Source organism: Periophthalmus magnuspinnatus, chromosome 5, assembly GCF_009829125.3.
Source record: "Periophthalmus magnuspinnatus isolate fPerMag1 chromosome 5, fPerMag1.2.pri, whole genome shotgun sequence".
In the NCBI taxonomy this organism is placed as follows: Eukaryota; Metazoa; Chordata; class Actinopteri; order Gobiiformes; family Gobiidae; genus Periophthalmus; species Periophthalmus magnuspinnatus.
In genome coordinates this window covers 14,351,108-14,371,952 of record NC_047130.1, presented here as the reverse complement: position 1 = coordinate 14,371,952, position 20,845 = coordinate 14,351,108, and the positions used below count along the sequence as shown (strand labels likewise).

The 20,845-nt window shown below is 42.8% G+C and overlaps 1 protein-coding gene across 1 annotated transcript in view; it reads left to right on the top strand.

Annotated features, from left to right (window-relative positions):
• loxl2a (lysyl oxidase-like 2a) overlaps window positions 1-20,845 on the top strand; it is a 43,703-nt gene that overhangs the window by 5,654 nt on the left and 17,204 nt on the right. Inside the window, exons 2-5 of the mRNA XM_033966484.2 lie at window positions 1,818-2,109; window positions 5,639-5,811; window positions 18,977-19,185; window positions 19,889-20,105. Coding sequence (XP_033822375.2) covers window positions 1,824-2,109; window positions 5,639-5,811; window positions 18,977-19,185; window positions 19,889-20,105 — 885 coding nt within the window. The 5' untranslated portion in view covers window positions 1,818-1,823. The remainder of the gene's footprint in view (window positions 1-1,817; window positions 2,110-5,638; window positions 5,812-18,976; window positions 19,186-19,888; window positions 20,106-20,845) is intronic.

Genomic DNA, 20,845 nt, shown 5'->3' with positions numbered 1-20,845 from the left:
CTCCGCAGAACGCTGTGATTTTGAGTGTGTCCATGTCTTCTTTATGAGCCAGCCCCTTTCTCACAGTTTAACACACACTCTCTCTCACACACATGCACGGACACACACACGCGCATGGACACTCACTTGCTCGCAGCTCGCTTAGGCGCCTTCTCCTCACTCTCTTTCTGCCCCAAAACCACAACCTCTGACTTTCTGCGTCCTCCCTCCTCTCTCCTCTTATCCCCACCTCTTCTTCTCTTTCTCTTTCCTCCTCTCTCCTCTCTTCCCCTATCCTCCTCTCCTGATCTGTCTCCCTCTCCCCTCTTCTCCCCTCCTCTCCCTCTGTCTCTCTCCTGAGGCTGCAACATTTTCACTGTTGGATGAGGTTGTAGGGTCAACTCTCTGCAGCACAAACACAGAGGAGGAGGAGGTCCTTATCACAGGGAGAGTGAGAGAGAAGTGGTTCAGACACAGGAGGAGCTTAGAGTAGAACTGCTGCTCCTGCACGTGCCCTCTGGACCATTCCCTAGGGAGGAGTTTTGGGAATATCCGACCAGGATGAGGCTCTGTCAGATGCCCTCCGTGCGTGTCAAATGACACACAGGGAGGGCCCAAGACACTCTAGAGAGACTATGTCTCTTGGCCTCCACTGGAAGAGCTATAGGAAGTGTCTGGGGAGAGGGTGGGGATCTGGAAGTCTCTGCTCAGACTGCTGCCTCTGGCCCAGTCCAATGTATGTATTAAACATCTACATATATCTGTGGTACTTACAGACATCTAGACTGGGCTCTGGCTCCTTTTCCACAGACTCATGATTCTGAGTTATATTATGAAATACCAAAGACATCACGTCCAGACCACCGACAGAAAGTATAGGTTTATCATTGTGTAAGAGAGAGAGAGAGGGGAGGGAGAAAGAGGATGGAAAATGTTTAGGCTCTACTCTGTATTTATGGTTTTGATTCAGCTCCAGAAAAAAGGAGTCCAAACCAAACTCTCAACTCTACAACATCAACATCAAAACTCTTGCTCCCCTGAACCATCTCTCATCTCTAACCCTGTTCTAATGTGATCAAATTCCTCGCAGTGGGGCTTTAACCCTGTTCTAATGTATTTCCTCCTCAGAAACATACCTGGAGTTGTTGTTTCTTTTACACCTTATGATGTCATCAGGTGGTGCTCCTCTGGGGTTTTAAAGTCCATTCACCTTTATCAGATGTCTTTCACTACACACACAGCAACTTTGTCATGAGCAACTCCTCTTTTGAGCCTGATAAAAGTGCTTCCTCGTTGCACCAGCAGTTGTACAAAATGAAATTCCAAAGATAACATCCAAACGTGCTTTAAATTGTCTGACCTCAACCTCAGACAATTTAGGAAGAATGCAGCGAGGAGCTACAGAGGGCCTCAAAGTCAAATGTCAGTGCTTTTGTCCTTTTTTCAAGACAAGGACGAAGAGGAGCAGAGGAGAGGGTCAGAGGAGCAGAGGAGAGGGGCAGAGGAGAGGAGGAGCAGAGGAGAGAGTCAGAGGAGCAGAGGAAAGGGCTAGAGGAGCCAAGGAGAGGGGCAGAAGAGCATAGGAGAGGGGCAGAGGAGAGGGGCAGGGGAGCAGATGTGTAGAAGAGAGGGTCAGAGGAGCAGAAGAGAGGGGCAGAGGAGAAGAGGAGCAGAGGACAGGTGCAGAGGAGAGGAGGAGCAGAAGAGAGGGTCATAGGAGCAGAGGAGAGGGGAGAGGAGAGGAGGAGAGGAGGAGAGGGGCAGAGGAGCAACGGATGCAATGAACTAAATTATGACTTTTTAAAAATGTCTGTATCTCTCTTTCCTTTTCTCCACAGTGAAACATGCCCTCTCTCTCCCCCTCCCTCCTCCTCCCCTCTTCTCTCCTCTTCTGCTCCCTGCTCCTCCTCTGCCCCTCCATGGCATCCTCTGACCCCTCATTCGCTCTTCGTTTGTCTGGGGAGAAGAGGAAGCCTCATGAGGGTCGTTTGGAGGTGTTTGTGAATGGAGAGTGGGGGACCGTGTGTGACGACGACTTCTCCCTGAGTGCGGCCCAAGTCGTCTGCAGACAACTGGGCTTCATCGATGCTGAGTCCTGGGCCTCCAGAGCCAAGTACGGACAGGGACAAGGTAAGACCTGCTTTAGACCTGCTTTAGACCTGTTTTAGACCTGTTTTATTCCTGGTTTAGTCCTGGTTTATTCCAGTTTAGACCTGGTTTAGTCCTGCTTTAGTCCTGGTTTAGTCCTGGATCAGTCCTGTTTTAGTCCTGGTTTAATCCTGCTTCAATCCTGGTTGAGTCCTGGTTCAGTCCTGATTTAGTTCTGGTTGTCCTGGTTTAGTCCTGGTTCAGTCCTGATTTAGTTCTGGTTCAGTCCTGGTTTAATCCTGGTTTAATCCTGGTTTAGTTCTGGATTAGAATTACCAATGAGGACTCCAGATTCCCTTGGAGATCAGCTTTGTCTTGTGATCTGAACTCACCTCAGAGGAGCAGGAGGAGGTGTCTAAGGAGTGGGAGGTCTCATGGTTGTACAAGTGGCTGCACTCACTACTTGTTTTTGCACCTCTGCTCTTCACGCCCAAGACAAAACTCCTCTTGTGGTACAATGAAATTTTCCTTACACAACATCAGCTCAGATCTGGTTCCAGCAGATTCTTCAGAGCCACATGAGCTCATGGTCCAGTCTGATCTTCATCACATACAAAACAATGAGTCATGGTCCAGTCTGATCTTCATCACATACAAAACAATGAGTCATGGTCCGGTCTGATTCTCATCACATACAGAACAGGGAGTCATGGTCCGGTCTGATCCTTGTCACATACAGAACAGGGAGTCATGGTCCGGTCTGATCCTCGTCACATACAGAACAGGGAGTCACACATACAGAACAATGAGTCATGGTCCGGTCTGATCCTTGTCCCATGCAAAACAGTGAGTTATGGTCCGTACTCGTGTGAAACATGTTTGACAGAAGCAGCAGATGGAGGTCATAAAGAGGAGGATGGACAGAACAGTCATCCCATAAAACAAATGTAAAGGATTCTGTTTTTTTCATAACTTTTCTCTGGCTTCTGCTCAAACCATCTGTGTATGCTGTACAACACGCTGTATTACACACTGTACTACACAGTGTACTGCACATTGTACTATAGTAGTGTTAGTGGGATGCACGCTGATTGTGTTGTGATAGTGCTCTTAACGGGGAGTGACTTAGTGCAGAGATCACACATACACACATATCGCATTCACACACACAGATCAAACACAGATCACACACACAGATCTCACACACAAATCACACACACAGATCAAACACAGATCACACACACAGATCTCACACACAAATCACACACACAGATCAAACACAGATCACACACACAGATCTCACACACAAATCACACACAGATCACATTCATACTCACAGATCAAACACACAGATCACACACACAGTTCACACAGACACACACAGATCACATTCACACACACAGATCAACTGGACAAAACATTGTAGGAGTGAAGACGTTTTGCTGCTCATCCAAGACGCTTCTTCAGTTCTGGTCAGATTACAGGTGGACTTCAGAGCATTTTCAGACAGTTTGAGATTCTGATCTATTTCAATCCTACAAACACTTTAAGACAGAAACTGGTTCATCCAAAGGACAAAACCCTGAAAGAAGAAGCAATTTTTGTTAGGAAAGACAATCCTTCCTTGAACAGGAATGGTGGCCTCAGACATCATTTATCCTCCATCTATAACTCCATTCTCAGACCCAAAGCAAAACAAAGAAAACAAAGAGAACATTAGGGCTTGCCAGGATGCTAATAGGAGTGAAATCACTCATTAGTGGCTTGAATGACTTTGCTAAGTTGGACTCAGGCACAGTACACACTCAGGGTTGCACAATAGAGCTAGCCTACAAACAGAAACAGTAAACAATAGGGGTTTTGAGTTTCAGTATAGTTGGCTCCTCCCTTCAGATAGATATAAGACAATATCCACCAGTAATCTGACCAGAAGTGAAGAAGTGTCTTGGATGAGCAGCGAAACGTCTTCACTCCTACGTTTTATCCAGTTGACAGATTTTATTTTTCTTTTGCGATTCCTATATTACACAAAACTGACTCTTGTGACTTTTAAGCCATGTTATAATGTTACCTCCTCAAAAACATACTTGGAGTTGTGTTTTGTTTCATTCACACGTTTGAGTAATCTTTTATTATTAGTCTACATCTCCAAAGCTCAAAATGCTCTGTTCCAGGGCTGAAATTATCCAAATGATTCTATGGAAGGTGCATAGAGTTAAAAAACAAAGAGGAGCACTTCTTGTATTACCACATGACATCACAAGGTGGAACAGAGTGTTTGCAGTGTTTGTGTGTTAAACATGTGTGAATGAAACAAAACACAACTCCAGGTCTGTTTATGATGAGGAAACAATATTAGAACAGAGATCAGAAAACAGTATAATATGGAACCTTTAATTGTCTCTCCCTGTTTACACTGGACTCATGTTCTGATATGTCTGATGTTTGTTTGGTGAAGATGGAAAGTATTCTGTTTATGGCTCTCTCTTTGCTCACAGCTGTTTCAGAAACATGACTCACTCTGCTCTTTACAGCACATCAGTTTATTATCAACAATTCATGACCACATCTGAGCCAAGATCCTGGTTAGGCCTGTCACCATAAATACTATTGATACTTTGCGGTGACATCAAGCTGTGGGTGTTCTTCATGTATGGCTACGTTGGAATGTTCCACAAAAACTACGGTGGCACAATGCAACAAACGCTGTCAAAGTTTTAAGATCATCTGAAAACTCAAGAAAACATAGACACTGTATTTAAACAGCACAATTTCAGGAGCCTGTGGTCAATCCGAGCATTCATGGTTATTTAGGAGTTTGATTTTCAACAAAAAGGTGAGAGTGACCAACTAAAAACCTTTGGCTAATGTTAGTTAGCTTGTCCCTCCAATGTTATTTGAGAGGGACTTGTTTAACAGCATGAAGCAGGTCACCTGTTGTAGTTCCAGCTAAGTCAGTTCTTTATGATTGTGTTAAAAAACCTCATATTAAAGTATAACTTGAGTAACAGAGCTTTAGACAGACAGTTAGCATCACACTGCCAGGGAATGTTGAAGACATCAGCTGCAAAGAGTCAATCTCGACTGATCATTCAATATAGGAAAGGTGGAGCAATATATTTTGGGGCTCAGTATTTATTGTGGGTATTTCTTTTTATGTAATGAGGTAAAATTTGACCCACGCTTCAGTGTCTCTGGGTTAAACTTATCAGGGACCCACCTCCAGACCTTGAGCTGATCTTGGGCAGGACTTGACCTATTGTGCATACTTTGGGTTGATGGATGAAACTAGAGGAAATCCATACAGACAGAGGGAGAACACGCAAACTTCACACAAACACAGAGAGAACATGTATACTCCACACAAACACCACACAGACACAGAGAGAACATGTATACTCCACACAGACACAGCGAGAACATGCAAACTCCATACTGAAAGTCAGATGGCGTACCAGGCAATACAGAAAGCCCCATGGTTGGATAGTATGTTATTTTCATATTTTAAGGTTGTATTTGCTTCGTTGACATTTTGTATTCGTATTATATCTGTGTTTTGTCCATGTTTTAGGTCGTATCTGGCTGGATAACGTGCACTGCTTGGGATCGGAGAAGTCCCTCCTTGACTGCAAGTCAAATGGAGTGGGCGTGTCTGACTGTAAGCACTCGGAGGATGTGGGTGTGGTCTGTTCTCAGAGACGAATCCCAGGGTTCCACTTCATCAGGACGGAAGCACATGACCAGGTATTTACAGCTGTAATATCTGTTTAAAGATTTATGCAAAAGCATTTTTTTTAGCTTTCTACCATGTTATAATGCTGTTCATCAAAAACATGCCTGAAGAGGTTTTAGATGTCATCCACGCATGTTTGAGTGTCTCTCCAGGGTCCTATTCGAACCCTCACTACGGTTAGCTATAAGATTCTGTACAAGGCTCTGCCCACAAGCCTACGCCATCTAATTCTCCATAAATATATAAAAATACAAAACTGTACACAGCAACTTGACGAACCTGATGTGATGTGCAGTAGTAACATGGTGATCTGAATATGTCATGTGTTAGCAATTAATACCCCACAGAAGTAAAATACCCTCTCTTTAGTACCCCATAAAAGTAAAATACCCCCTCTTTAATACCTCATAGAAGTAAAATCCCCCCTTTTTAAATGCATACACAACCAGGTATTTAGACTTTTGTATTTGTAATTGCCCATCTATGTAGCTTGTATTTTTGCTTTTGAGTTTCATGTGAAGCACTTGATCACATGAAGTTGTTTTAGTTTTCTCTGACATTGTGATATCGCACCATCGCAGATAATCAGTTGTGTGGGAAAGTGTCAGGCAGTTATTTCCCATGATTCTTAGTAACATTGTGCCTGATTGGATGATTAAAGGTGACCATGTAATTGCGTATAATCTCTATGTATCTCCACATACAGCGGGTCATCATGTCTGTGCTCAGGCTCAGGGTTCATGTGAATATGTAAGCCACTGTTTCACTGTTGGATTTGGTGAAGCTTTGAGAGGCCTTCTGTGTGGTTTTAAGCTCTACAAAAATATATGCACTTAAATTCACAGAAAGCATCAGGTAGTAAAATCATTGTAATAATAAGTGCAAGCAATGGGAGGGTTCTGTCTCTAATGCTGCATTCACACCAGGGCATCAAAAACGCGTTGGACACCTCTAGTCACCACGGACGCACGTTGGAGAAAAATACTCGACGCTCCACAAAAATGCTGGCTGGCCTAGACATGCGTCCACCATAGATTTTGCATGTATACTCGACGCCCCTGATGCCCCGATGTGAGCACACCATAATAGGACGTGTACAATCTTAAAGCGGAACTGAGTCTACTTTTTTTGCTACTAACTAGGTACATTTGCAGCTTTGTGATCAAAAACACCAAAATCTAAGTGTGTGCTGCCACCAATGGCCTTTGTGATTTCAAGTACTATGTGACATCACACAGAACTATCCTGATTACAGACAGGTGTTTCTTACAAACACCTGGCGGCACGAGGAGAGTTTGAAGTGTGCATACCCATTACCTGACACTGTTCCTTATACCAGAGCCTCCTCTTCCCTCACACTCCCCTTTATACTCCTCCCCCTCTCTCCAGACCCTTCCCCCTTTCGCGCCCCTTTAGTCCTCCAGATGAATGGTGTGCACATCTGAGTGTGGTAGGTTTTACTCAGAGTCCTGCCCCTCCTCTCCCCTCACTCTCCCCTTTAGTCCTCCAAAAACCACCCCTCCTCCCTCCTCACTCTCCCCTTTAGTCTTCCACGTGAACGGTGTGCACATCTGGGTGTGGGTTTTACTCAGTGTCAAGTGCTGGATTTTAAGTTTTATTGAGATACTACAATTTTAAATTCTCAGTTGCTTTTTTTTTTTTACCCATTTGAGGCTTGGCGATACAGATGTGTTTGGAGATAGGGCACACTCATACACGGGCATGTTGGGTGAAGTGTCTTTCCCAAGGACAAAAAGACAGTTCTGAGGACACGGGAAAGTGAATCCAGGGACAGGGATCACATTAGAATCTTACTCAGGCTGAAGCTCACACTGAGGACGGGCTGTGAAAGTCTGTGTGCTCAACTCTGTCACTGATGAGTTTAACAGGACCATGTGTCTGCACATGCCCCCCCAGGACCCCCCTAACCCCCTGAACCCTCTGACACACACACACACACACACACACCCCGACACACACACAGACACACCCCGACACACACCCACACACCCACACACACACGCCGACACACACCCACACACAACCCCACCCCCCACCCCCACCCCCACCCCACACACACACACACACACACACACACTCTTACACTGCTGTAGGACCTGTCTGAACTTCTCAGTTTGGAAAACTGAGAATCTGAAACTGGAGACACATTCCTGCTTCGATCTCACCCAGAACAGCTCCGACCTCACACACATGATGTATGACATGTGTTAGACCTGCATATTTACTCTGCACAATACTGTTGTTCTATAGCAAGAGTGATTTGGGTCTGCACTGGAGGATCAGAGGCAGTGTAAACCACAAAGCGCATGTGAGGTTCTCTGGCAAGTACTTTTTGTACAGAAGGACATCAGTCTGTTCTCCACTCCCTCTGTCGCGTCTTGAGCCAGAACCAAACAAAACCACCCAATCAGATTAGTTTATTTGAGTGGTGTATTTGAAACGAAGCAGCTCATTGGTTACTCATCATTAATTAATAAAATTACATCTTTTCCTCTTTCATTGATTCTGCAGAAATCCTCCATGTTTTTCAGCCCCTGTGAGATCTTTGTCCTTTCTTTTTTCCTCGTGAGCAGCCATATTTGTTTTGATTCGGTTGGGCCAGGCATGTTCCTGATGGGCTAATCCACCTGTCAATCACACCCATCTGAACTCAGGGAGATTCACCAGTGACATGACTCACATCTTCACAAAGTTTTGGAGGAGTGTAGAGTCTGGATCCTCGGCAAAGTGGTTTGGTGTGTTTTAGTGCTTTTGTGCCTCTCATTAGTCTGTCTCTTCTGTTAACAAAGTTTTTCGATACTAAGCCCAAGATCATTCTAAAGACATTCAGGAAAGGTCGATTTTTGGCCTGTGAATGGGACTTTTTTAGTATCGATACCTGCGAGTATCTAGTTTCTATACTAGCTTTAGTATCGATTAGTATCTGATTTTCAGTGATTTTGACGAGCCCTACGGGGTACATGCAGAGAGTGCTGGTTCTGTGTACGTACTGATCGTAGTGTCAATATGCTTTACGTGGATATTTTGATATTTTCTGAGAATTCTTTCTGAACGGAGTGTCTCATTTGAGTCCAAAAATTCCAAACTCTTTCCCAGAAGATGCAAATATTTCCTGTGAATAAAAGTGATTCCGAGGCCTGTGCCTGTTTTCACTGGACTCAGGAGCATGAAAGAATCTATAAATCACTATTTTATATCAATGTTTTTTATCGCCAATGTAAACCTGAATTATAGATTTAAACCTGAATTATAGATTTAAACCTGAGTTACAGATTTAAACCTGAGTTATAGATAAAGTCTTACCTGACAAATCCAGATTTTCTCTGTATGTTTTACCCAGAGAGATATTAATCCGGTCATCACTCCCTCTTGAGCCGGAACCAAACATGATCGTCCAATCAGATTTGTTTATTTCAGTGACACGTGTGAAACCTAAAAGCTCAGACCATCTGAATCGGGAAGATGCACCAATGAGTATTGAAAGTAAAGTATTGAAGTGTGGTCCCAGGCAAAATGGAGTCATGTTTTTAGTGAACATTTTCTTGTGGCTTTGGGGCTCAGAAGTGCTGCTGCTGTTATTAGTGTGCCTGGGCTCACATTTGTACCATACTTTATGAGTCTGGTCATTGGTGAATCTCCCAGAGTTAGGATGGACTTGATTGACAGGTGGATTAGCCAATCATGGACATGCATGGTCCGTTCGTATCAAAAAAATATGGCTGTTTACAGTGGTGGAAAGTAACGAAGTCAAGTAGTAAAGTACTATACTTAAGTACAAATTTTAGATATCTGTACTTTACCTAAGTACATTTTAAAGTGGAGACTTTTTTTTACTTCACTACATTTTATCTTTACTTCCTACTCCACTACCTTTTTGAACTGGACTGAAAACTAAAAGTATTTTTTGTGATAGTTGAGACCTGCTGAAAAGGCTGAGAGGTTTATTTTTAACACATTTGTAGTTTGAGAAAAAACAAAATATAGAAATAAAAACAGCCAGAAAAAAGATCGATTTAATTCATTTAATTTAATTTCAAAATCACTACATTTGAACATACATTTTGAAGACCTCAAAATCTGCACGAAATACTTTTACTTTTTGCTCTTTAAGTACAATTTTAAAGAGGTACTTTAACACTTTTACTTGAGTAGATTTTTCATGTGATTTCTCCACGGTATCTATACTTTTACTTAACAAAATCGAGTGCTTCTTCCACCACTGGAACGAAAGTCTCTCCGGACACTGAAAAACATGGAGGATTTCTGCAGAATCGGTGAGAGAAGAATTAACATGAACTGTTCATCTGAGGGAGGAGGAAAGTCCTTTTGTTTGTTAATGATGGGTGACCAATGAGCTGCTTAGTTTCACATACGTCACTGAAATAAACAAATCTGATTGGATGACCATGTTTGGTTCTGGCTCAGGGTGCATCAGTGGGAGCGGAGACCAGACTGATATCAACCTGTAGAAAAAAATACCAGTAGATATCAGTCTGGATTTGCCAGGCAAATACTTTAGTTTCTGGCAAATAGTTTCTGATGATTCTCTTCTTAATCTGGTGGATAAAACCTGTTTTAATGGAGTCTCTTGTTGCTGCTGCTGTCTAGCCTCAGTCTGATTTGAGTGATTGGACAGAGCAGGACTGAGACTAAAAGAAAGTATTTTGAAGAATTTTGGCCAGATTAAACTGTACCAGATGTAGTGGAGCATTCAGTGGAGGTATGACAGTTCACTGTAGCAGCAGCAGTAGCATTAGTCATAGTAGTAGTAGCATTAGTAGTAGTAGTAGCAGTATCAGCAGTAGTAGAAGTAGTAATAGTGGTAGTAGTATTAGTAGTATCAGCTGTAGTAGTAGCACTAGTAGTATTAGTAGTAGCAATAGGCAAGGCAAGTTTATGTATGTAGCACAAGTGGTACACAAAGTAATTCAAAGTGCTTTAAGGAATAAGAAAGAAATTAAACAACAAATCTAACAAATCTAAACATAAATGATCATAAATAATCATCATAAAATGAACATTAAAAGAGAAGAGGCAAAATAAAACCCTTTCAGTCGTATGCACAGCTAAACAGAACTACCTGGATTTAAACATTGTCAAAGTAGGGGCCTGTCCCACATCTTCAGGAAGTTCCAGGTTTTAATTGCATAAAACTGAAACGTGGAGGATCTAACTATGCAGAAACTGAAAATAAAAGCTGTTTTCAATTTCAGTACCTGAAAGTACCTACCTGGACGACTGAGGGATTACACAGATATAAGGCCACATGGGAATAGAAAAGAAAGTACTACCATTTAATGTGGAAAATCACATTCTATTGTCTAAAGTAAGAGCGTTTAATTCTATACTGTGGAACATTTTAGGGCAGAGCATTAACAAACAAGTGGCAGACCTCTTCATGAAAAGTTACACAGTACAAGTATTATCAGTGTCAAGTAAAAACTACAGCCCTATCCCTGTACTAGACACCATGATGAGATAATAAATACTACTGCACTTAATGTTTGTACATAAATACTTGATCTGTATACGCCCAGTACTGTGGCTATTTACACTGTGTCATTACTATGAACATGAAGTACTCAAAGGGAGGGTACGGATACTATTACTGTGTGTGAAATGGCTCTTGGTCCAAATTAAAACTTGTGGTGAATGTATTTTAAGCATAGCCTGTATAAAGAAGTGGACTAAGGGAGTGAAGTGAAGTCACCCACAGTGTTTGGCTCCAGTCAAATGAAGCTCACAGAGGCTAGAACCGTTATAAGGGCTAATCTGGAGTCTAGTTCCATAAATCTCATAGGTTTGACACGTGCTCCTGTTCCTCTGTTTCCCTCTCATTTTTCACTCTGAGGTGATGAAAGAAAATAAAGAGTGTGATTGTTCCTTCTTTTACCTCTCTCTGTCTGTTTTCATTAGTGCTATTTGCAGTAGTGTTAGTAGTAATTAGTGAGGAATAGACTCGATACCATGATGATAAAAACATTCTTTCTTCAGACAGTAGAATGTGATTTTCCACATTAAATGGTAGTATTTTCTTTTCTATTCGCATGTGGCCTTATATCTGTCGTCCATGGGTGTCTACTAGTCTATGTGGCTCAAGATCATCCTAAATCATTCTAAATTTAGGAAAGGTTAATTTCTGTCCTGTCAGTGGGACTTTTTTAGTATAGATACTGGCAAACAATGAGTATCTAGTTTTCATAGTAGTTTTAGTATCGATTAGTATCTGATTTTTCATACTTTTGTCTAGTGATAGTAGTGTCGGTATGTTTGCAGTAGCAGATATTACTGTAGTATTAATACTGTACTGTAGCAGTTATAATAGTTGTAGCAGTGGTAGTACTTTTGCAGTATTGCGTGTTCTGGAGCTCCTCTGGTATGTGCTGTTTATTCAGTCTCTGATCATTACAACAGAGGTCTCCTTTACAAACAACTTTCTCTCCCTCTTCTTTCCTCTCTCTCTTTCCCTGTCTCCTCTTTTTACCTCCACTCTCCTTCTGCCCCGCTCTCTCTCTCTCCTTCATTCTCCCTCTCTCCTCCTCTTCCTCCCTCTCTCTCCCGCTCTTTCCTTCCACCTCTCTCTCCATCTCTCCTCTCTCTCTCTGTTTCTGCAGATGTTATGCAATATGTTTGTTCTTCGAAAGGTTCCTCCATCCATCACATCTACTTCTGCCCTTCACCAAAGCATCTGTCTATTCTCTCTACTCTCTTTCTCTCTCTCTGCACACTGGGCCCTGGTCTCCCTCTCTCTCTTCCTTCTCTCTCATGTTCAGTCCCTCCTCTCTCTCTCTGCACATTGTACCCTGGTCTCTCTCTTTCTTCTCTTTCTCATTCAGTCCTTTCTCTCTTTTTGTACACACTGGACCCTGGTCTCTTTCTCTTCCTTTTCACACTCTGATCTCGCTCTCCTTTCCTTCTCTCTCTTGTTCAGTCCTCTCTCTCCTCTCTCTGCACACTGGACGTTGGTCTCTCTCTTTTGCTCTCTCGTTCAGTCCTCTCTCTCCCTGCACACTGGACCCTGGCCTCTTTCTCTTCCTTCTCTCTCTGGTTCAGTCCTCTCTCTCTCTCTTTGCACACTTGCATCTCTCTCTTCCTTTTCTCCTTGTTCAGTCATTTCTCTTTCTCTCTTTCTTCTCTCTTTCTGCACAATGGACCCTGATCCACACCACAGAGCTGATCAGCCCTGAGCTTTCAAACTTTTTTTTTTTTTTCTCATAAAGTCTATGGTAAAACTGAATGAAACGGGGTGTTCACTGTGGGGCTGTGCACACGAGCTGCAGGTCTGGGTCACTTTACTGCTCCAGCCTCTAACTGGACACAAAACTGAAAGTCTGGAACTCCTCCCCCGAACAACTCTACAACTATCAAAACATTTAAAACTGTTACATCACATCTGGACATTCCTCTTGTCTTTCCACACTTCTCTTCCTCCTCTCTTTCTCCCTCCCTTTCTCTCTTTCTACCCCTCTCTTTCTCCCCCACTCTTTCGTCACCCTTGTGTATATTCTGTGCTATTCCTCAGATTTCCAAACATGTTCTGGAGTCTTGGGAGTTGGAGCTCTGCGTATCGGAGGAGCTCAGGGACCAAATGGAGTTCAGGAAAAGACCATAGACTTATGTTTGTGATGGACAGACTGCGCAATTTGAAGAAAAATATCAAATTCAGATTTTTCTGACAAACATTGTGATTAGATTTGAGAATTCTGTTTTAATAATGTGACTCTGTCCATGTCAAGATAAAATGACAAAAAGACTGAAATATAAACTGACAAACTAATACACACAGGGAGGGCATCTGACACACGGGGAAATTTCAGAACATGTTTAAACTACAGAGTTAGCAGCTTTTATGCAGAATAAGACCCCATGGAGACACAGGGAGGGCATCTGACACACAGGGACTTGATCTAAACTAGAGGATTAGCAGTTTTTATGCAGAATAAAACAGGAGATTTTGTTATTTGTGGAGGAAGTGATGGATTTGCAGTGTTGTGATCCTCTGGGCTCCTATAAGAAGTGCGCTAAGGTCAGAGGTCACAGGTGTTGTCGTTCCTCCATTAGACGTCCATGTGCATTTGAGTTGTGTTTTTGGGGTTAGATTTTTATGTTTTTGTATATGCGTAACTGAACTATGACCTCTCCTCACTTGTCCACCTCACGTGAACTCTGTCTCTCTCTCTCTCTTCCACTCCTCCGTCTAGCCCTGTGTTCTGCCATTCTTTTACACATCTGTTCCATCACATCTGGTTTGGTTCAGTTTGTTTGTCCTTTTACTCATCTCCACAGCTCATCCACACACACACAGACAGTGGAGGCACAGGGGGAGCGTCTTGCCCAAGGACACACAGGCAGCCTGTGTGTGGGTAGTTCTATGACATCAGCGTAACTCCACACGCTGAGGGCTTCCTGTTTCAGAGGAAAAGTCCAGTCACCCTGATAAGTGCTGCTGCAGACACACGTGCATGCTCATATGCACACACTCACACACTCACACACCAGTCAGCCTTATAAGTGCTGCTGCAGACACACGTGCGCACTCACACACACACACACACACACACACAGGTTTAGACATTCCCAGATTCACGTGCACACAGCCTGATAGTGCAGAAGTGGTACGTGGACACTCACATGCACAGGCTCACGTGCACAGACACACATACATACACACACACTGGAGCAGGGAGCCCATGGTAAAGACATTACTCTCAACATGATCTGAGAAATCCCCAGTAAACCCCAAATAGGGAGGAGGAGGAAGAGAGAGAGGAAGAGGGGGAGGGGAAAGAAGAGTGAAAGACGGAGGAGGTGATGGAAGAAGGGGAGAAGAGAGAGAGGAGAATAAGGGTGGAGTGTCTTGCTCAAGGACACACTACAGTGAAAGTAATTGGACTTAAGTTTGCCTACTTAAGTTTGAATATTGAAATCGGATAAACATACTGAATGCACTACTATTACTGCAACTCTGGGGTTACCACTGTGCCTCTCAGGGTTGTGGGTTTTCCGAATGCCCCTCCCCACTCTTCACCCTATTCATAAAAACTGTCCAATGAGGCTTTAGGTCTGAAACATCTTTTATCTATATTTGATCACTCGACTTCTAAGTAAGATTTATGTATTGGTACTTAGCAGCGACATCACACTGGGGGGGTGGAACGTTTATGGTTTATGTACGTCTATGGTGGAATGTTCAGCAGTTACCATAGCGACACAATGCACACACTAGCAAACATTGCAAAACATTTTTTTATCAGCTGAAAACTCAATAATAAAATATTAAAGTAGAAGTTAGATTTTCAACAAAAAGGTGAGCGTGATCTGTAACTGAAAAAGTTTGCTAATGCTAGCTAGCTTGTGTCTGTATTGTTATTTGAGAGGGACTCATTTAACAGCACACAGTTCATCTGTTGTAGTTCAGCTAAGTCAGTTCTTTATGCTCAGTGTGTGCTAAAACAAAGCTCAGATTAAAGCGTAACTTGAGTAACAGAGATTCAGACAGAGCAGTTCCTCCAGTTAGCTTCACACCCTCCAGAAAAGTCAAAGTTTAATATTATTTTATCCCACATCTGCATACAGTTTGATCTGATATTTGAAGTACTTTTCAGCTGTTTAGAGTCACATCCTCAGGACTATCCAAACATACTGGAATAACTACTCATGAATACTCCACTCATCTATGACATCACCCCTCACCACCTCATCCTCACCCCCTCACCCCGCCCTCACCGAGCACCTGCACACACATACACAGACCACGTGCACACCTCCTTCGTCTCTGTCTCTCTTTCAAATGTGAACTAACTTCTCCAGTGTGGAATTATTACTCATGAAAGCTCCACTCATCTATGACACCCCCTCTCCTCCTCACCCCATCCTCACCCTCTCCTCCACACCATGTGCTAAGCTGGAATTACTGACTGAACACTTCACTCATCTATGACCCCACATCACTTCCCACCCCCTACACCTTTCTCACCCATCTCCTCCTCACCTGTCTCACTTAATCCTCAGGTCACCTCTGCCACCTCGCACACCCACACACTTTCCTACGCCTCACCTGTCTCACCCCTGCACTCAAACATGAGCCCCCTCCTCACCTGTTTCACCTATCTCACCCCTTGGACTCAAATAAGTTGACACAGAGAACACATGCCTAGTCACCCCCTTCCTCGTCACCTGCCTCACCCACTTCCTCACCTTCTCACCCTTGCACACACCATGCACATGCACATCTACCCCATCCTTATCTACCCCTGTTTCATCCCCCTCCTCCTCACCCGCCTCACCCCCTGAACTCAAACATACTCACACAGAGAACACATGCCCACACCTTCCTGACCCGTCTCACCCACTTTCCCCTCACCTCATCCCCTGCACTCAAACACACTCACACAGAGAACACATGCCCCCCCACCCCACCACCAGACTGAGCGTCCCCCTCCTCTCCCATATATACATGCGCTCAGACCAAATATTTCCCGTTAGTCGTAAACAGGCATTTCATTCAGATGTAGAGAGTTTGGAAATCCACCGCAGAAAAGCATGAATCAGGACTCAGTCTGAGGAAACGTGACCAACGACTGGAATGTTCTGACTGTAAACCCAGACTGACCGAACTCACCAAGACCTAAGCAGGATATGCGCCAAACAGCAACAACAGTAACAACAACAACAGCAATAGCAAAAAACAGGAACAACAACAACAACAAAACAGGAACAAAAGTAACAGCATTAACAACAACAGCGACAATAGCAACAACAACAGCTACAATAACTACAACAGAAACAACAAATGAACAACAACAACAACAGCTTCAACAACAACAACAGCAGTAGCAACAACTGAAACAATAACAGATACAACAACAACAGCAGTGGTAACAACAACAGTAGCTACAACAATAACAACAACAGCAGCAGCGACAACAGTAGCAGCCATAAAAACAGCAACAACAACAGCTATAACAACAACAGTAAGAACAACAGCAGCAGCAGCCATAAACAGCTACAGCAACAACAACAGTAGCAACAACACAACAACAGCAACAATCACAACAACAACAGAAACAATAACAACAATAACAGCAACAACCACAGAAACAACAGCAGTAACAAAAGCAAGAGCATTAACAACAACAGCTTCAACAACGGCAACAATAGCAATAACAACAATTGAAACAATAACAGAAACGACAACAACGATAGCAGCAACAACAGCAGTAGCCATAAAAACAACAACAATAACATCAACAACAACAGCAACAACAGCAGCAGCAACAACAACAGCAGCAATCTTGAGTCCTGGTTCATTCCTGGTTCATTCCTGGTTCATTCCTGGTTCATTCCTGGTTCAGTCCTGGTTTAGTCCCTGTCTAGACCTGAGTTAGTCTCATGTGTACAGTCTTTGTCTTCATACACGTGCTCAGGTGGTTGTTTTTCTAGTGACTCAGTCCAGTCTCCTGACCGTCTCTGACCCCCTGACCACATCACACCCCTGTCTCTGCTCCTGCCTTCTTTTGATTGTTCCTGTCTGCTCCTGTCTGCTTCTGCCTGTTCCTGTATGCCAAACATCTTCACTCTAAAACCTTTGTTGGGTTGACAGAATTGTTTTTTCCCTTCTCCTGATCATGATTCTGCAGTAGACAGACACCAAAGTTTTGGATGCTCCCTGATGTTATGTTCCTCTGTCACATGGAAAAGTCCTGCTCATGTCTCTCTCTTTGTGAGGAGTACACAGCTGTGGAGAGTACACAGCTGTGGAGAACACCTAGGTCTGTCACAATAATCACTGTTATTGACTAATTGTTCAGTATAGGAAAGCTGGAACTATATATTTTGGGGCTCAATATTTGTCGTGTGTACAATTTCTTTGCAATAGTGTGGAGATTTTTAAAATGTTGGTTTTAATCCACTCTACCTGATCCTGGGGTTTTTATGTCACTATTTTTTCTAAATCAAGATATAGACATTAATAACAGATCAATCAGGCGCCTCTTTCTCCAAAAGGGCCATAAGACAGAGTCTGTATTGGACTGTGCTTATGATGAAGATGTTGATGAAGAGGATGATGATGAAGAGCGCAGAGTTTCCTCCTGATCACACACATTCTTTTAGAGTGACGCGACTCAGGAAACCACCTCTGGACCAACCGCAAAAAGAGAGAGAAAGAGGGAGAACCAGGGGGAGGGACAGAGAGAGAGAGAGAGAGAGAGAGAGAGAATGGGGGGGCAGATGGTGTAAAAGAGGGGGAACCAGGGAGAGGGAGGAGAAAAATACAGAGAGGAGAGGGAAGAGACGGGGCTAAAGAGGGAACCAGGGAGAGAAAGAGAGGAGAGAAAGACTGAAAGCAAAGGAAAAAGAGGGGGTGTCTGAGGAAACCATTGCTGGATAAACCCCAAAAAGAAAGAGACAAGAGAGGTTTTAGGGGGAAGGCGGAGAGAGAGTGGGAGAGAAGGAGGGGGGAGAGCAAAACCGAAAGGGAGGGTGGTGTTGGGATGATGAATAGAGAGAGCGGAGGAGCAGACAGAAAACAAAAAGTACTTGAAAATAATCAGCTTTAATCTCAAACAAATGACTTCTGTTTGGATCCTGCTCCAAAAGAGAGAGAGAGAAAAAGGGGGGGTAAGAGGGGTGAAAGAGAGAAAGAAGAGAAGGCACTGTAAAAAAGAAAGAGAGGACATTGTGAAAGCGAGAGAGAGGAGAGGTCACCAAACTCATGTTCTACCAAACTCATGTTCTACCAAACTCATGTTGTACCAAATTATCATTCTACCAAACCTGTGTGAACTGATCTGGAAAACAATTTTTTAAATAAAATTTAAGGTAATACATTCTTCCTTTAAAGTAATAGCTGTAAAATAAACTGAATAATTCTCAGTGGCTGTGTCCATGTGGTGCATTAAAAAACAACTGTTTAATTCTGCATTTAATTGTCCATTTAAACATTATAGTCAGTGACTTTTCTGACTGTTTTATTATGTTTTATTATTTTACATGAAAATTTTGCTCTTGTTCCGCTTACATGATGAACCCACAGTCTAGCCAGGCCTTATACTGCAACATTGACAGAGATATGTGATAGTTTTGAGAACTTTTGCTTTTTTTGTTTAGCTGACTTCTTGTTTGTTTACATGTTGTTGTCTTTCTTGTATTCAGGGAGTAAACGTGCAGGTGGAGGATGTGCGGATCAGGGCCACATACTCTCACAGGAAAAGGATCCCCATCACCGAAGGTTTCCTGGAAGTGAAGGATGCTGGGAAATGGAGGCAGATCTGTGACATGGACTGGACTATGAGAAACAGCCGTGTCATCTGCGGCATGTATGGCTTTCCTACAGAGAAACGCTATAACCCAAAATCATACAAGTGAGTACTACTAGTACTGCAAATACTACTACTGCAAATACTACTACTGCAAATACTACTACTTCAAATACTACTGCTTGATCTGGCAACTTCCTGTGTCTCTTTTGTTTTGACCCTTTCTTCTCTGCAGTTTGTCCTTAAGATTTGACCTCATCCTCTCTCTCTCTACTTTTCAGGTTGTCCTTTAGTTCTCTTACCTCCTCGCTCTCTCTCTCTCCCTCCCTCCTTCACTCCTTTTCTCTTCCTATTTTCAGGTTATTATTCTATCTTTCTTATCCTCCCTCCTTTTCAGTTCTTTAGTTTTAACCTTCTCTCTCGTCTTTTCAGGTTATTCTATCATTCTTATCCCCTCTCTCTCCTCCCCTTTTCAGGTTGTCCTTTAGTTCTCTTAGTTCTCTTACCTCCTCTCTCTCTCTCTCTTCTCCCTTACTCCTTTTCTCTTCCTCTTTTCAGGCTATTCTATTGTTCTTATCTTCTCACCTTTTCAGTCCTTTAGTTTTGACCTTCCCTCTTTTCCGATGTGATTCTATCATTCTTATCCTCTCTCTCTCCGTCTCTTCTTTTCAGGTTATTTTATTGTTCTTATACTCTCTCTCTCTCTCTCTCTCTCTTTTCAAGTTACTCTGTCATTCTTATCTTTCTTTCTCCTCTTCTTTACAGGTTATTATATTGTTCTTATCTTGTCTCTCCCCTCTCTCTGCAGGTTGTTGGCGTCCCGCCGCAAGAAAAACTTCTGGACTCATTCGGTGAACTGCTCGGGGAATGAGGCCGGTCTGTCTGAGTGTAAACTGGGCCGGGACGTTCCTCTGAGGGGGAACCAGACCTGCTCCGGGGGGTGGCCTGTGGTCGTCAGCTGTGCACCGGGACGAGCCTTTGCCCCCAGTGTGAGCGCCGGCTTCAGGAAGGCCTACAGGATGGAGGTAAAAATTGAAACTCTGCAGTGACATTACTCTGGGAGTGTTCTACATGTATGTCTATGGCAGAATGTTCTTCAGTTACCATGGAGACACAATGCACACATTAGCAAACACTGCCAAAAACATTTTAAGATTCTGAAAACGAACAAAAAAACAGAAAATGTATTTAAACTGCACATTATCAAGAGTCTGTTATCAGTATGGTCCTGTTTAGGAGTTTGATTTTCAACAAAAAGGAAACTGAAAAACTGTTGGCTAATGCTAGCTAGCTTAATGTTATTTGAGAGTTCTTTATAGTCAGATTTTTATTTTATTTTTTATTTTTTTAAATAGGGACAAAACACATTAATGAACATATACAAGATATGTAAATATGTTGACAGATTGTAGCCCAAGGCTAATTTCCATCTGCTGTCCCTAGACAGGCTGATGTAATCATAAAACAAATGCACACAGTAAAAACAATACACCAGAGAGACAATACAATAAAACAAACAGACATAAAGATCACAGACTTAGATAAGGTGCAAGGTGAAATTGCTAAATATCCCGGCTTATATAGTGCTATTCTACAATATATTGCATGTGCCCTCAAAGATAAAATTCATTAGTATATTGCATATTGTCCGTAAGTAAAATATTAATAAATAATTAATGAATGAATAATATATTGCATATTGCCCATTGCACATTATAAACTATTGTACATTGTGTTAAAACAAAGCTCAGATTATAGTCTAACT